This window comes from Anser cygnoides, chromosome 15, assembly GCF_040182565.1.
Source record: "Anser cygnoides isolate HZ-2024a breed goose chromosome 15, Taihu_goose_T2T_genome, whole genome shotgun sequence".
Lineage (NCBI taxonomy): Eukaryota > Metazoa > Chordata > Aves > Anseriformes > Anatidae > Anser > Anser cygnoides.
In genome coordinates this window covers 10,896,846-10,913,669 of record NC_089887.1, presented here as the reverse complement: position 1 = coordinate 10,913,669, position 16,824 = coordinate 10,896,846, and the positions used below count along the sequence as shown (strand labels likewise).

General features: G+C 42.1%; 1 protein-coding gene and 1 long non-coding RNA gene across 3 annotated transcripts in view; one reads left to right on the top strand and one right to left on the bottom strand.

Moving 5' to 3' along the window:
- LOC125182834 (uncharacterized) overlaps window positions 1–5,105 on the top strand; it is a 31,561-nt gene extending 26,456 nt beyond the window's left edge. The window contains exons 3-4 of one of the 2 annotated variants that reach the window (XR_010825057.1): window positions 2,827–2,927; window positions 4,702–5,105. This is a non-coding gene — a long non-coding RNA (uncharacterized lncRNA). Of the gene's footprint in view, window positions 1–2,826; window positions 3,059–4,701 lie in introns of those variants that run through there. The other variant, XR_007163453.2, reaches the window with a different exon arrangement.
- Window positions 3,601–14,854, bottom strand: IL20RB (interleukin 20 receptor subunit beta). Its single transcript, XM_013176908.3, has 7 exons — window positions 14,612–14,854; window positions 10,546–10,672; window positions 9,646–9,836; window positions 6,698–6,822; window positions 5,104–5,254; window positions 4,638–4,783; window positions 3,601–3,958 (listed from the first exon to the last, which is right to left on the bottom strand). Exons 1-7 carry the CDS (start codon window positions 14,697–14,699, stop codon window positions 3,833–3,835), a joined length of 954 nt encoding a protein of 317 aa, XP_013032362.3. The 5' UTR covers window positions 14,700–14,854; the 3' UTR covers window positions 3,601–3,832.
- Window positions 14,855–16,824: the final 1,970 nt, after the last annotated feature.

Sequence of the window (16,824 nt, the reverse complement as noted above, 5' to 3'; positions counted from 1 at the left end):
TGGGGAAAAGGGGATTTTTATCCCTTTCTGGGGGTCTGGCCCCAGTCATTGCATCTGGCCCCGCTCTGCTGTTCTCCTGTGGGGTCCCGGGTGGGGTCAGGGACTTTAACTCCTCCGAAGCAGCTATTTCTGTGTCAAGAGCTAAATTATAGCCCATACAATGGATGAAACCAAAGTAGGGCTCCATGTGCAGTATTTATGTGGGCAATTTCACTTAACCTTGCCATCTTTTAAGTCCTTTTATACTTTGATTTAGCAATTTATTTATTTTTTAATAGTTCAGTTTATAGAGAAGACCATAATAGATCTGAACTGAGTAATTTTATGTTTCTGCAGTTTGGTATTCTGACAGCAACAGAATCTCTTCTACATGAACTCTTTAAAGAGTAAACATCTTTATCTGCAGTGCTTTAGATATTTATTATCTTTGTAGCACTTAGGATACATATCACATTCATAGAAAATTGAAAACAATTTGTAGTCAAAGTAGTGCTTTTGGATAGTTTTTGATTTTTTAAGAAAAAAATATAACTTTTAAAGAGAAAAAATCATACTTTAGTTATACAGAAAATACTTTAAATGGTAATTTATCAAGTTATAGATCTCAATTCAATTGGAGAGTGAAATGCTGGACAGCATATTAATATCAGCAGCCCTTAAAAACTGCTGACAGTAATATACTTCCAAGGAAATATACTTCACAGGAAAAATTAAGTTATATTCCAGCCAGTTAGTGTTATGGAACAGATAATCAAGTTTCTTGCTTTCTTGTCAGTTGAGTTATAACATGTAACCCCTTTTTTAAAAGTTCGTGTATTCAACAGTCTTTATGCTGGTCTGCATTCAATAAACTAAATATTTTTTCTTTGAAAACAGGTCTTATCAACATTTCTTCCATTCTGCTTTTTCAAAGTCTGCAGGAAAACACTGTTTTTAGGAATTACATCCCACAGGTTATAAGCAGCATAGAAAAAAACAAAACAAAACAAAACACCACACACACACTAAAAAGGTGATGCAGGTTTGTACTTTATTTTCATGCAACATCTTTTGATGAAAGTAACAAAGAAGTGTATTTAGAGCACTGGAGCCACTTACCACCACCACACCAATGGAAAGAAACAGAGCAAAGTTCATTAGAACACATTGCTCTTTGCTGCAATTAGTTTTCTGATCCTGCCTTTGCAATGCATGGTCGTGGGAGCAAGATCAGTTATCAAAGGCAGCTGTTGCCATGACTGCTACGGCACGATTAACTCTTTCAGTGCATGGGAATGAACTTAAAGGAGTGACTGATGGCAGCTCCCTACAGCAATGTCACCATGTTACTGGGTGCATAGATGGCAAAATAATTGCTCTTGTTCTATTCCTTAATTTTCGGGCTTGGCAAAATGCAGCACGTACTTCAAAGTTGGAAACTTTCCAGGTACTTTCAATCAGCATCTCAAATTTGGTTTCAAGTCTCCACAGACACAAACTGGAATATCCTGATGTAAATGTGGTCTTGCTAAGATAGCAGCAGCACTTAAACATTTCCCTTCTGTCTCCCTGTTGCAATAGTTTTCCGTGTGTCTCTTTTGTTTAACATTGTCTAGGCATTTTTGTACAACTGTTTAACCACTTTATTGGCAGTGAGGAAGGTCATAAAATCTGTTATTGCAAGCGAGAAAGAAACATATGCACTATGCTTAATATTCTGAAAACGTCTATTAAAATAATGTTTAAAAGCCATTCACATTCAAATTAACAAGCCTTTTCTTTCCCTGCTTTCCTGTTTCCTTAAATAACTGCCAATACTGCAGTAATGCAACAAAGTCAGGGGGAAAAGAGATAGGAGAAGTGCAAAGGCTGCTCATGGATTGGACAAGCAACAGATCAGTTTCCTGTATGGGAACACCCTTGTGGGGCACAGTAGAAACCACGACACTGAACGCATCCCAGCCAATGGGGAATAAAGTAAGGACAGACGGAAAGCACAGGAGCTCACTAACCCAGCTTTATCACCGAGACATCGGTAAGGGGGAGATATTTCAAAAATCTGAGCGCTGGGCAAAGCCATCTGGAGACATGCTTGGCAGAGAGCCCGTAGGCATGCTCGGGAGAGCACTTCGGTACCGACTCCTGCTCACCTGGCCATTGCTCCCTGCCACCCGCTGCCAGCTCAGTCACTGCTTGCCTCCCCATGCAGCCTCCCAGCTCAGCCTGGCAGCAGACCTGGCTGGGCCTTCCAGCACTCATCGGGTTAGGCCATGCATGCCTCCTCCTCCTCTTTGCTCCCCAGTCCTCTCGCCTGGGACTTGTTGTATGAAGTATTTGCAACTAGGCCTTTCCACATTCATTAGCCACAACCTGACTATCAACCCTGAGCCGGCGCATAGAATTTCTTATTCTACAATCTGCTACTGATTCAGCCCTACCAACTCTATCGTTATTAACAACAATCACTAGGTCCTAATATTGCTAGGAATGAAATAAGCAACCCCGCTGCAGCACGAAAGTGGGGGTCCGGCCAGGAAGCGGGGTGCGGAGGCAGGGAGGCTGCGGAGGCCTAACTGCCTGGACGGGAGCAGCTAGGGCTGGGGCTGTCGCTTTCACTGTTTTCGCGGTGCTTTGTTGCCACCTGGTGGTCTGATGCAGCCTTGCAAGGATGCAATGCCTTCCGCTGCCCTGCTACCTACCACAGGTCTGCTCCCCGGGTGTTAAACGACTTGTCCTGGCAGCGAGAGCCATAACTGCAGTATATGCAAAACAGCTAGAGCTGTTATCTGTATTTAGCAGGAATTTTTCTTCATCTTTTGAGATTTCCTTCCTTAACATGATGAAAAGATATCCGGAAGAAAACAGTGTCATCAGGCCTGAAATAGCCACAGACATGGTAATGCTGGGCTGCTTGATAAATCCTTCCTGATATTCACCTGCTAGCCACGGTAAGCGCTCCAGTTGCGCCCCACCCTGGCCTTTGTGGCCACAGAGGCAGGTTTGCCCTGTGTGACATAGTCAGCATCCTGCTTCAGCTGTGGGGATGTACTACGAGACTGCCCAGCAAGCACCCTGAACAGCCCTGGCCACATGATTTGCACATCTTTTTGTCCTTCTTTCTGTTTCTTTTCCCATTTCTTGAGCCTACCTTTATCTACCTTTGCTCCCTGCTAGGCACTCATGAAACCCTGCCATCCCTCATGGTACTGTAAATTTTATTGTCACCATACATTGTTATCTGTCACATGCAGCAAATTCTCATGTCATGACGAGTCATTTTCAACATTATTTTCAATAAGCATAACCTCAGCTCAGGGTCTGATACCATTTTTTTTCCTGTTTGTTCCAACTGCTTAGCCATCTAAGAAGCTCTTGCTGCTTATTTCATCACAGGGTAATTTCTTTAAAAAAATACTGAGGCAAAAATGCTGACACTGACGTGGTTTGGGCTTAAGGGACTTAAGGGGCTTAAGGGACCCCTACACTTATTGCTCTGGTGACCAGGTGCCTGAAGAGTGGGCTCTACCTTGGGACCATCCATGTGACTGAGAAAGGTGAAGGGAAGATGAGTTAACCTTTGTCTGGTCATAGGTATGGATATGAAGGGAAAGTACAGAAACTGGCAGTTGTCACCTGTGGCCTTTACTGGCTTTTCTGTAGGTGGATGAAGGTGTTAGGAAGAGGACGAGAGCAGGCCACATGTTTATACACAACACTTTTTTCACAGCAGATTTTATACACAAAGATAACATTGCTACTTGTTGGTACTCTGAGGACACCTGCTGAAGCACGATCTGCCAGGTCTGTTTCAAAGATGTTTCCACAGGATCAGGGATTTTTTTGGGGGGGTTCACTAAAGTGTTTCTTGAATCCAAAGTCGGAGAACCTCTTCTGAAGGCATCACACACACCATCAGATCACATTGCTCAGCTTCTTCATTCCCACACAGTATCAGCTGGGTGGGGGGTTCTGCTGCTTTCTGTAAAACAAATACACATTCAAACACCCTCAGACTGATGAGCTAGTCTGTCCATCTTTCACTTCTCCCCACAAACCTCCACTCATCCTACCTGCCACAACTGTGCAGAGACTGAGTGGTCAGGTCACAACCACAAAAGCTCCTGCCTGCATTCTCCCTTGAACCGGAAAGTACATTTAAGCTACCGATTTCAATATACTCCTCCTGGTTGAGCAAGACAAAAGGCTGCTTTTGATAACTGTTTTATCCTTGCCAAGGAGTTAACAAGCTCAGTGCTGGTGCCAGAGGACGTGGGGCTGTGTTGCCAATGACACAGCTGTTTTGTTCAGGGAGCAGCTGGTCAGGCAGGGTCAGCCTGTGCTTCCCAAGCTGTTTCCTGCAAGCACCAGGAGCATTGTCCCTACTCAGGGCTCTAGGCCAAAGGCAGTGACAGCCATGCAACCACCTCATGTGGGCTGCTTCACCCCTACAGCTCAGCTGACTGCTCATATGGACTTTCTGCTGTCCTGTTTCTGAAGTTACGATAAATGGTGCGCTTGCTCTTTCCCCTGGACACCAGCTCTGCCATCACACTGGAATAAACAAGTCTTCATATGCATGTGTCTGCTTTTTTTGCCTGCCCCATGCTTCTGTGAATATACATCACCCTAAAAACAATAAAGCAAAGCAAAAAAGTTACCAGTGTGTCTGGCAGGACAGCAATTGGGCAGCAGGAATACTGAAAGATTTTACTTGTCTTCCAGGCGAGGAAAAGCAGGGTCAAAGCAGCCAGAGCAAAGCCAGCAGAGGACATCACGGCAGTAACAAGCCACAAGGATCTGCCACCTAGAAACAACAGAAGCAGCAAAATTTCTCAGACTGTGAGGACAAACCACTCAATGCAATCAGACTCTTCCCTCTGCAGCTGCCCTTCCCACCCCCCTCTGGTGAGATTTTTTGTCAGCCCACTCCAGATAAGGATACCCATGCCACTGTAGGGGCCTGCACTCCCAAGTCTTCCTTTTTTACTTCCCCCAAGGAACAAATCGATAGCACATTTATAAACAAGACAGGAGATAATGGCTGTAAACAAAAATAAGAGATGCTGGGTTATCTTCCTGGGGCATGACTACACAGAGGGAAGAGGCAGGAAGACTGGCTGTTACCTTGTGCTCTCACACACTGTGTCTGGCTGAAGCTACTGCTTCTGTTGATCGTCTCGACGTATGTCTGACCTTTTACACAATAATCATGTCCTGCCTCCATGGTGTCCAGGTGAACTGTGGAGCTGACATCTTTCACCATCTTCCATTGCATCTGCCATAGGCCCAGGAAAGAGAACATCAGAACGTAAGGCAAGGACCTAAATGAGAGCAGGATTCCTAATATAATGCTAGCCCAGACTTTACTGGGAGAAAAGGAAGGAGAGTAATGGGAGCAGGAGGTGTCACAGAGGATTGTGTGAATAAGAGGAGACAGAAAAACAGCAGACTAAGAAGCACAGTTGAGTGCAGAATGAGACCACACATGAATGAGACCACACATGCCTGGAAGACTAGGAGGGGATGCAAAGAGAGAGTCATGAGCTGAAGAGTGGTGTTCAGCCAGAACACTAGACCATGACTTACTCCCCAGGCATGATGACTGATCTGGGATCTGGGTTTTTGTTGGGATGCCAAAATCATGCCTGTTCTAGCATGATGTGATAAGGCTGCCAGAGATATGCTGTGATAGGTGTGCAAGAGCTGCATCACGACTGGAGCACAGAGAGGAGATGAACTGGGCTAGCGAGGAGTGAGTGAATTTGGTGTGCGCAACTGTAACACATTCCAGTACAGTTTAAACAGCAGATGAACATGACCTGAATTTCTTGTAGCCTGATTTTCTTGTAACAAATACAACTCCATGAACTTCTAGCAAGATGAAGTTGCTATTCCCAGCCTGCCCAGTCATGAGAGAACAGGTGAAAATTCGGAGCAACTAAATCTTGCTGTGTTGCAGAGGCAAACCCTGTGCTCACAGGAGGCTTGATAAGCCTCCACCATCACATACACATTGATATCTCCAACAAGCCAGTAGGGCTCTTCTAGCAGGGCAAAGTCCGTCTCTCCATCAAAATACCTTTCTCCACAGAAACATGACCTTGAGAGCCGTTAGTTTGAAAAGATTTCAAGGAAAAATCAGGTCATTTCTTGCTTTCAGTGTATAACCTATTGCAAAAAGTCAAATCAGAAATGTCCAATGTGACAATTATTAAAATATTAGAAGATTAAAAGATCTGGACATGTACTAACCAGTAAACCTGATGTTTGTGACAGTCCAGTTTGTAGAATCTATTATGAAGTTTGGAATTAATATTTAGGTGATTAATATCATATATTGAAGAAAAGTAGTGTTTCATTTGTAAAAGGAAATTAGACACAAGCCTATAGGATGCTTTCTAATGTTTAAGCTCATGGGCTAGGTTCAACTCATTTACTTGGATTTCCAAAACGTAGTCAAGATTCATTTCAAAAGCCTATTAAACTAACAGCCATGGAATAAGAACGCATCAGGGCTCTGGATGCACTAAGCAGGCTGCAATTGTCCTGACTAGCCTGAAGCGCAGAGGAATACGGCACACACGGCCTCTGGGCAGGTCCTCCAGCTTCACAGCAGCATCTTGGACTTGAAAAACAGACCCTGGGAAATGTTTGTATGCTTTCACTCTAAATCACATGGGCTTTCTGTTTGTGCCCAAAATCCAAGGGTAAAACTCACCCTACTCTCCTGGCCTTTCTTCCAATAGAGAACACAGAACTGAAAGGCAGGCCCCATGTCTTTCAGCTCCACTAGTAAATGATACCCATCTGCTATGACCTTCATTGGAGGTGGGGTCAGGGAAGCTGCCAACAGAGAGAGAGCACTGTTATCACATCTGAGGCAAATCTTCAAACAAGTCTTCCTTTTCCCAGCTAGGAGAGGAGAGGGTCCCCACCATGACTGTCCTGCAGCTGCCACCATGAGCACAGTAATATTAATCTGGAATAGCCAGTTGCCTCAATCGGGGAGAAACATCTCTCTGCGCTACTCCCCATTTGTCTAGATACTGCAGGAGATTTTGAGCAGGAGGAAGACTGTGACTGTTATTGTGAAGGGGAGTTTGGCAATAGCTGAGTTGCACAGACTTGAAAGGTTTTGAATTTTCTCTGGTGGAGGAAGTGTCTGGCCTGAGGGTCCCATGTGATCAACAGCAGCAGAACCAGCTGGGCAACTAGAAGTTGAGACACCAGACATCTGTTCTTCTGCTTTTGGGCATTATCTTAGCTCTAATATACAGAACAGGAACTGTGAAACCACTGCTCCTTCATGGGAATTTTGACAGTTATTCAAAGGTGAAAGGGAAAGTAACATAAGCCTTGGATTAATTCAGTCAGTTCACATGAATCCAGATTTTGTTTCAGTATCTACATGGTTTAAGAAATACTTGGCTGGGCTGACAACCTGCTGTGACATGTTTTTATAACTAGTATGCAAGTAAATCTGTTGGTGATAAGCTTAATGCTTACTCTGATATTCAAAGCTTGGTTTGGTCTGGGATTCTGCTGTGAGGAATACTAGTGAATCAGAATCAGTCAAGCATGGATGAAACTACACACTGCACCTTCATGAATCATGATTCAAGGGAGTACAGAGATTATATTTGCACCACTTACCTATGCCATTCTTTACTACTCTGTTGTAGCTGAAATTGGTTTCAACCTCTTTGCTTTCAAGAAAGGAAGGAGAACATACAGAACATACAGAAGAGATGTTCTTAATAGAATTTGTTCTTATGACAGTGAATTGCCAGTAATGCTGAAGAGTAAGAACACGTGAAATCAAAGTATGCTCATGATGACTGTGCCACAAATGGGAGGCCTGGAAAACCACTTTGCACTTTTAAATCAAAAGCTGATAAGCTGCTTAACATGATCATGTCTCAAGAAAAAAAAAAAGTGATAACACCATTTGAAAAATAACATTGGGTTAATGTATTAGCAAATAAACACGGCAAGACACAAATACTAACCAAACATGAGCGTTTAATACTTATCTCTTGTGCTGGCACAATGGACACCAACCAACCATCTGAAGTTTGACAAATGAAGAACTAAAATCAACTAAACTGGTTGTTTTAAGGAAGATCTGTTAAAACTGTTTTCCATGTACTGCCATACTTTATGTATATCTATACCCAAGGCTTTGAGGCTGGAGCTTTTTTAGTCTAGAAGTACTGTGCGTTGTGCTAATGCCCTGTCTGTCCATAAATCACACACAGAACTTGCAGGCTGTGCTTTGAATTCCTTAGTTCCTACTAGACTCAATGCCAGTTTTACTAAGAGACACCGAAGTAAAGGCAGTAAAAATGTATAGGCACAACAACTTACAATGCCTTTTCTGTCTCCTTTGTTCATATATTCACATTACAGCCCATTGGAAGCTGTATCTTCATAAATTTCACAGCTTAGCAAGAGGACTGTACTGGGGTCTCGAAGACACTGGACCAAACTGTCAAACACTCCATTGTACTGGAAAGCCTCTGTGATGCCTTAGTACAGGGAAAGGGTATAAAGGTAATTCCAGGTGGCCACTCTGGAGATCTCACAAATAGGCCTTGACACAATGTGCACAAACCATGAGACATTTTTACTCTTTACCACAAAGGTGAAAGGACAAGCAGGTCCCCTCAAAAGACTCATTTAAACATAAAGTGTACTTGCTATGCAAGGTGACCACTGAATGTGTGATACTGCTGAGGATAGCTATCACACTTCTGGACATGGCCAGACAAGTCCACAGCAGTGTGGTGGGATCTTCCCTTCTGTGGCTCTCCCTGAGCTCAGAAACAGCTCTGGTCACTGAGAGGGCTCTGGCTGAAAACAAGTCTGAACATGACCTACAGACTGTACCTGCCTGAGATCCTACCTAGAAACTATGTCCCAAGGTTGCCTAAGTCCTAGGCCAAGTAGACTTTGGGTAGCCTGTTCTCAAAGTGAGGGGAGGACCAAAACCACAGTCAGGAAAGAAAAAGCCTCACTGTGCCACATCTTTCTCAGTGATGATTAAAGGTGAGGTTTGGGTGTAGACTTGGCATCAGACTACAACAGGGTTTATGAAGGTGCCAGCTGAAGGAAACAGGTTGAGGACCTAAGATGCTGGGGAGCTGGAGGGAGGAGTTGCTTGGACGCTGATAAATGGATGTGCAGCATACCAACCTCCTTTTTGGTGACCAGGATGAGAACTGCCCAAAGCCACAGTTTAAGTCCTAAAAGATGCTGATGGCTCCAGCAGTTTGGGAAATGAATAATTCTAGTCTTCTATATGAGGGTCCTTCTCTGTCTGCAGCAAGTCCTTCAGCAATGCTGTAGCTGACAGGAGCTGATCAGGTAAAGCTGCTTACAGAAAGGCAAGATGCTCCAGTCAGTGGCAGAACTATGGGGCTAATCTGAAATCCTCAACTGTTTGAAAAAACTGCTGTCTGATAATTTGCTGTGGAAAACTGTAAGGTCCCTGAATGGTGGGGTCTGTTGCATTGTGATCTAAACTGTAGGAACCCTCAGAAGACTGATTATCATCCTTCATGACCACTTGTCAAATAAACCACTCTACCAGTCAGGGCATGACTGAAGGACAGAACTCAGAAATGAACATAACTGATGTAGCTTAACTCAAATAGCAGGACTTACTTGTGATGCGATTGAAGAAACCCTTCAGGGTGCCCCACTGTGATCTTCGAGCACCAATGTCTGCCCTTACACGCAGGTTATAGGCCACAGTGGCTGATATATCCTCTGTGATGTTACACACTGTGGCTGTGATGAGTGAACACTCACAGATGGGGATCCAGCTCTCATTAGCGTACTCACGTTCATACTCCCTGGGGAAAAGAAAAGGAAGGGAAGAGAAGGGAAGGGAAGGGGAGCCAGTCTCTTTTCAGTTGTGCCCAGTGACAGGACAAGAAGCAATGGGCACAAGCTGAAGCACAGGAGGTTCTGGCTCAATATGAGGGGGCACTTCTTCACTGGGAGGGTGACAGAGCACTACAACAGGTTTCCCAGAGAGGATGTTCGGTCTCCTCTGGAGATATTCAAAACCCGCCTGGGTGTCATCCTGCGCAAGGTGCTCTAGGTGATCCTGCTCTGCGGGGGTTGGGGGGGGGGGGCAGTCGGACTAGATGATCTTCAGAGGTCCCTTCCAACCCCCCCACCCATTCTGTGATTCTGTAATATGTTTAACAGACTAACACTGGATAAATTTCTTTCCTCTTCTAAATAAACTGTTACTTCCTAATTTTTGAATTCTTTGGACAGAGGTATTTTTTGTACGTAGGGTTAATGCATACCCTGGATTACTCAGTTATCTATTAACAATCACCTCAAGCATGGCCTGTAAACAGCCTCAGTATTAGACCAGAAATTAGTTTTTTTCCACTCATGATCAACAGTGCTGGAGTATCAAACTTCTCTTACACTTGTGAACTGAACAGTGTTCAAGACATCTGAACTGTGCAGGACTGTAAATCTGAGTAAACAGTGCTGAAAGAGCAAAGAAGAAAAAACAACATAAAAACAGAAGCCAGAAATTACCCCTGAAACTCAACAGAGTATCTCACGGTTTCACCCTGGATGGTCACAGGACTCCATGTTAAGAAGTGTCTCATGTTGGTAGAAAGAATAGAGATATTCTGAGGTGAGGGCAGTAAAGCATCTTCACCTAAAATTCCCAGAAATAAATAAATAAATAAATATTAAAAAGGTACATGAATGTAGTAAAAAATAAAAAAGAAAAATTGTGCAGAACTGTATTTGCATCAGAAATTCTGCATTTCACCACTGCCACTTCAGTGTTTGAAAGTATTTTACAAGGAAGAAATGACAACCAAAAAGCAGGTGACAGCAGTTAGGCTGGTACTGCTTACAGTAAGGCAAAGCATGCCTTTTCATTATTTCAGAGGTTTTAATTATACCAATAAAACAGTGAGAAAAGGTCAAGCTTTTAGAGAGCTGTCCTATTTGATTTAATGAAGACTGTTCCAATGTACAATTCCCACCAGGGTTATAAATGTACAGTTTCTTTCTGGACACTTGTGGAAGATCCTGGCTCTGGTACAGAGCCTTTTTTCATGTTGCAGGATTTTAATAGTGTAAGTGCTTGTAGGCTGTAATCAAATTACCTCATTAATTTCTTGGATAAACTTATTCAATGGACTAATGAAGATATAATGTTTCTCTCCAAGATCAGCAAAGAATAAGTTTGGGATGGTGCCTACATTACAGTTTATGGATTTTATCCTATGACATCTTAATGTAAAATTCTTAGCAGTGTTTGGACCAGACTACAGAAGGCAGTATTCCCCACAGGCACATCTTGCACTACACTAGGGGAAAAGTCTTACCTCTGTTCTGCCACTTTCCAGTCTCAAGAAAATTATGTTCTCTCTGCTCAGTGGGGAATGGTTCCCAAGGAACCACTGAAAAGAAGGAATGGATGGAGTGGTTTAAACCAATCCAGTGTAGCAGTGGTGATTTCAACACTCTTCTAGAAATAAGGTAATTACTCTGGCATAATATATCTATGTTACATAAAGATTGTTTCCTTTATAAGTCTTTTTTATCTATTTATTTAATCAGATCTGTTTCTCTTAGCGAGGTCTGTCTTCCATTAATCTTTCACTGTCATTAAAAGAGGGTGCCTTCTTCTAAGCTATGATTATAAAGTTAACCAGTTAATGTCAATTATTCTATCCAGGATCAAAACCAGGTTGATGAGTCCATGAGCAACATTTTCATGGTGATTATTATTCTACAGCACTGGAACAACAACTCTTCTTTCTGCCATTAGAATATTCCTCATATTCATATCTTTATAAAAGCATTAATAATGTGGGGAGAAGATGCCAAATCAATGTGATTCTTTGGCAAAGGTTATTTGAATCTGTTTACATAATGCTCAGCCATTCTTTAAAGTAAATGCCAGAGATCTCTGGGATCTCCTTGCCACTTAGATAATGGAAGACTCACAGTCTGCTACATCAGTAGTTCTACCACTTCTGGTTGGGAGTCCCTACTACTGTCAAGGCACTTTTTGTCTCAATCACCCACTTAGTTTCTTGGTCCATTCTCTATACTTCTTGACATTTTGGTTGTATACTACTATTTTTCCTTGTACTCTTGTTCCCATGTGAATTTCTGGAGTTGGCATACTTAAGTGTGTGAATTACCTAACAGACTTTAATTACATGATTGGGCACCAGTTTTTCCACATGACTCACATACACAATGATGTTCCAAGTCCGAACAGAGGTAGCTTGCACTGGGTTGCTTCCTAATTTTTAAGCCCTCGACTTTAGGACATTTTGGGGTATATAGTTTGTTGTATTACAGAATTTTATCTTACTATATTTTCTAGATACCATTTTTAAAAGAAGAGGATATTTCTGAATTGGGATATTTACCCTTTAATAGCTGCCAAACTATTTTTTTATCTGGCTGAGATCAATCTTCATTTCCTGGCTACACTTAGCTTACTACACTGCATTCTTAGTTTGCTGACAAAATCTGTGACTGTTTTACATACAGTGAAGCCTGTTGCCTCACTTCATCTGAACCACAGAAGTTCATATACAGACACTAAGGTTTCTTTTTTCCTTTCATTAGGAAAAGCTCTGGGCCAAGTAACAGTCTATGTGTTTCTATAAAAACTTCACTGATTTGTTTCTTTTTGGTATTAATTTTTGGGACGGGCCCAAAGGCTGCTGCTGGGAAGAACTCTTCTCCAAGAAAGGAAAGATATATGAAAACCTAATACTCATTTGTGTTATCTACAGAACACACTTGCTGATTTTTACAGGGCCACATACTTCTGAACTTTCCTGTGGGAAACCCATAAAACACAGCAGCTATTCACTCAGTGCCATTCAGAGTTTGTGTCTCAGTGTCAAAAAACTAAGCTTCCAGCACCATAGGTAAGGCAATGGTGGTGCAGAATAGTGTTATGGACATATAGTTCAAATGAATGGTGCGCTCGCTGGGAATCTGCCTTCAGATGGAGAATTGTATCCCTAGGGTAAGATTTCATAAGCAACACAGAAAAAAGATATATGTGCAGACATAACTATACATACCTTTTGTGTGTGCGCGTATAGTTGTTACATGTAAAAATGATAAAATTTCATGCTTGTAAGGTTAAGGAATTAGATAATAAATACACTAAAGCGAACCTTAGCATTCCTCTTTAGTATACAATTGCATATGCAGACATGTTTGTAACTGCACTACCATGCCCTACTGCAAATACAGTGGACATTCCTCAGGAACTGAATCAAAAAGGTGTAATGCTAAAACTCGAGATCTTTTCGTCCTGTACACAAATTAAAAGGGGGTCTTGAGCAATAAAAGCAATGATGCACTTCCCTCCTTTCTGCCTGAGACACAGAGCACCCTGAATACAAAGCCTGGACCAAAGGGCTGGATGGGAACCATGCTGTTTTCTAACCTGGTGTCAGCCATGCACAACCACAGGAGTGGTTTTAGACTTTCAATCAAAAATGTTCTTTGCTGAGCAAGGCCACTAGGAGACATAAGTCTTCATGTGAAGGCCAAGGGAATGGGGGACACTCAGTGGAAAGTTCTCCCACCTTTCTCTCCAACTGCCTGTCACAACATGCAAGGCAAAATTGGATGAGTATCAGTTTGGACAAGGCTGGTGGACTCTGCAGACTCAAACAGCATGGCTCCTAGGCAGAAACATCACACAGCCTTAGTAATCAAAAACACAGTAAAATTAAAAATGGGTTCTTTGAAGAATAGTTGCCCGGTTCTGCCATCCATTAAAAAACATTTGTCATAATTGTCCCTATTCCACATAATAAACTTTCAGAGAACATGCAAGTTAGAGCTGAGGCAATGTTTTTCCACATCAAGCAACTAAGAGTTACAAATAAGATTCAAAGTGTTTTGCTGTCCAAACAAGCTGTACAGTTACTTCTTCTGAGGCTGAGAACAAAATGTATCAAAACACAACTGAGATGCCACCCTTAGAAGACAGCCCTGAGCATAACCTGCATGCACTTGCAAGCCATGTCTCCAGAGGACTGACCACTGCAAAAGCACGGCAGTGTACTTGGGAGACCCTGAAGCAACACACCTTCTGGATGTATTTGAAGACCAGCTTTTACTTGGAGAAGCAGATTGCAAAAAGTACAGCCTCCTTCTAGGGCACACAAGCCCCTCAGTGAAGATCTTTGAGCCTGTAATTAACACTTTATAACCTTCTCCTGCACCCACTCCACAGGCAGGGCATGCCCCTGTACCCAAGGACACCAGCATTGAAAGGCGACTTGCAAGTTCGGCTTCTCACAGAACAGCAAAAGAGTGGAAGCAAATACAGCATTAGAATATTATTTCCTTCGAACTGAAATTTCCCCTTAGATTTCAGAATTGACTTGTAGAACATAGAATTTATAGGTTGTCTTTTTCAGTTACTTATTCTAGTATTAATTTTAGACAAAGAATTAAAATTCAGGATCACATGACCGTGTGCTATTTAGCTTAAGTTTTGTAGAGGCAGGTTTAAAAAAGGACAAAAGAGTTTTTGTTTCTCACAACCCCTTAGATTTTGGCTTCAGTTGACTAAAGGTATTTTAGTGATTACCTGTGAGATTAGGTGCAATCAGAGCGCAGAGGAAGAACCAGGCGATATTTGGGAACGTTTTGCTCTTGTTCATCACCTTTTCCCTCATTCATCCCCTGCTGCGCGTCTCAGAACGTTCCCTTCCTAGGCAGAGAGCCCTGTCTGAGCTGGCCGTGCTGCGAGTGAAGCGGAGACTCTGGGAAACATCTCAGCCACAACTTCTGTGCTGCCTGAGCTGACGCTGAAGACGTGTGTACGCTGTTGGTGTGGGTGAAGTTACAGGGAGTGGCAGGAGAATTCGCTGCCAGCATTTCTTTGCAGGTCTGCACAACTGCTCACCTAGATGGAATAATGCCGTTTCATTTAGCAATTACATATATTAAACAAAATAAGGAGGAAATGGGATTAATTGGATATCTTCATGTAGTTTATATAGCTGTAAATGCTCGTTTTTCTACTCAGCCCCCAAAGTGGATAAATCCTAATGCTTCCTAGCAACAGCTCCCCAGTAATAGTAAGGCATGCCTGTAGTCTCACACCTTGCACAAACAACTGGTGAAGGACTGCGTACCTCTGGACTGGCAGAAAGGAGATTTGTTGTCTAATTTATCTTTGAATATTTTTAAAACTGCTGTGCTGGGATGTGCTGAAGAGGATGTTTTGTTTTCAGATCTGATTTGGCGTGGGCACATGAATCCCAAGGTTTTCCTGTCTTCCAAGACCCATTGTGCTCCACCTTGCCTGGAGCAAAGGCAGGCTCTTCATCCAGAGGATACTCTGAGAGCTGCTTAGAAACCCAAAGAGCCTGCTGGCTCCAAGGCTGCTGCAGCAACCTTTGTTCTTGCAAGTCTGATTTCTTCAGAGGCCAAGGGAAAGACAATGTTCAAATGGAAGATTTTTATGTTCTACAAAAGGCCATCTGAATTAAATAAAAACCTGACTGTACAGATGACTGGGGGGGTGGGGGGGCAAACTCTATCAAAAGCTTTTAGCTCTGATGAAAGCGAGTATTAGAAAACTTTCCTATAAAACCCCTTCCTCCCTCCTGCTGTTTGCATTTCAAAAGGTTTTATTTTTCTTTTTCTTTAAAAAATGATCTCCTTTTTGATACCTTGTTACTACAGGTGTCGGTCAAAACATGTTTAGTCCACATTTTCTTAGAAAATAAATCATATTTATTTATTAAAGAATGAAATTAGCATTCCTTTAATCACAGGTTTTCCCGTTCTCAGGCATGGAGGAAAAGCACTATTCATTAACAAATGCATCCAATGTAAAGTAGTAAACTTCCTCATCTTTCATGTGTTCCTGACATCTTTGAAAATGAATGTGTTTCAAATATTTCAAATATTTCTGAGCTTTAGCACTGGTGTGAAAACTTTCTGGTTCAGTGAATTAGCACTGTATGCTAGTAAAGTACTTTTGGTTTATAAAAATGACACGCTTTCTGTTCTCTGAATTATGATAGAACAGGCTGCTGTTGACTAATACAGATATCTCAGCTTTTTTAAGTCACAGGGAGCTCATATCTTCAAAGCTGCCACAGTCCAAAAAGAAGGAGAATGTTACTCACATCTTGTTTACATCATAAACCAACGAGAGAATAGTTTCAAGTATTTTCATATTTGTTTCTTTTTTAGTGCATATATTTTCATATTGTGTTATGTAATATACACAATCTATGTCTTTATCCATATGTAGATATATATCAAGATCCATATGTGGCCTGCGTGTAGATTACTAAGAAAACTTCTGTTGAGGCAAAAATGGCTAGGAAACACAAGCTAAATCAGATGCGTATTAAGGTAAATGTTATCATTTCATTCAGTCCTTTGTTTCATGTAGACTGAAAACCTGAGTGAGTTTTCTAACATCTAGGGTAGATTGTCAATCTATACATTCTAGTGTACTTATACCTCCACTGGAAAAGACTGCATATGCTGCTGTGCTCTATATCAAAATCTTCTAGCAGGGGCATTTTATGACCTAATACAGTTTTGCGCTCAAAAACCAGCAATACTCAAAAATGAGCTGTTGCTTTAATATATTTGCTTTGACCACTCTGCTTTTATGTTGTGCAAACATCTTAGAATTATTGTTTTATTGTAACAAGTGTTTACTGGGAGCAGTTTTCTAAGGCCAATTGTCACAATTATCAGTTAAATCTTCAGATGATTTGGTTATGGCTTAAATTAGGTTTCACAGTCCAGGTACTACTCTGCAACTTTTTCAGT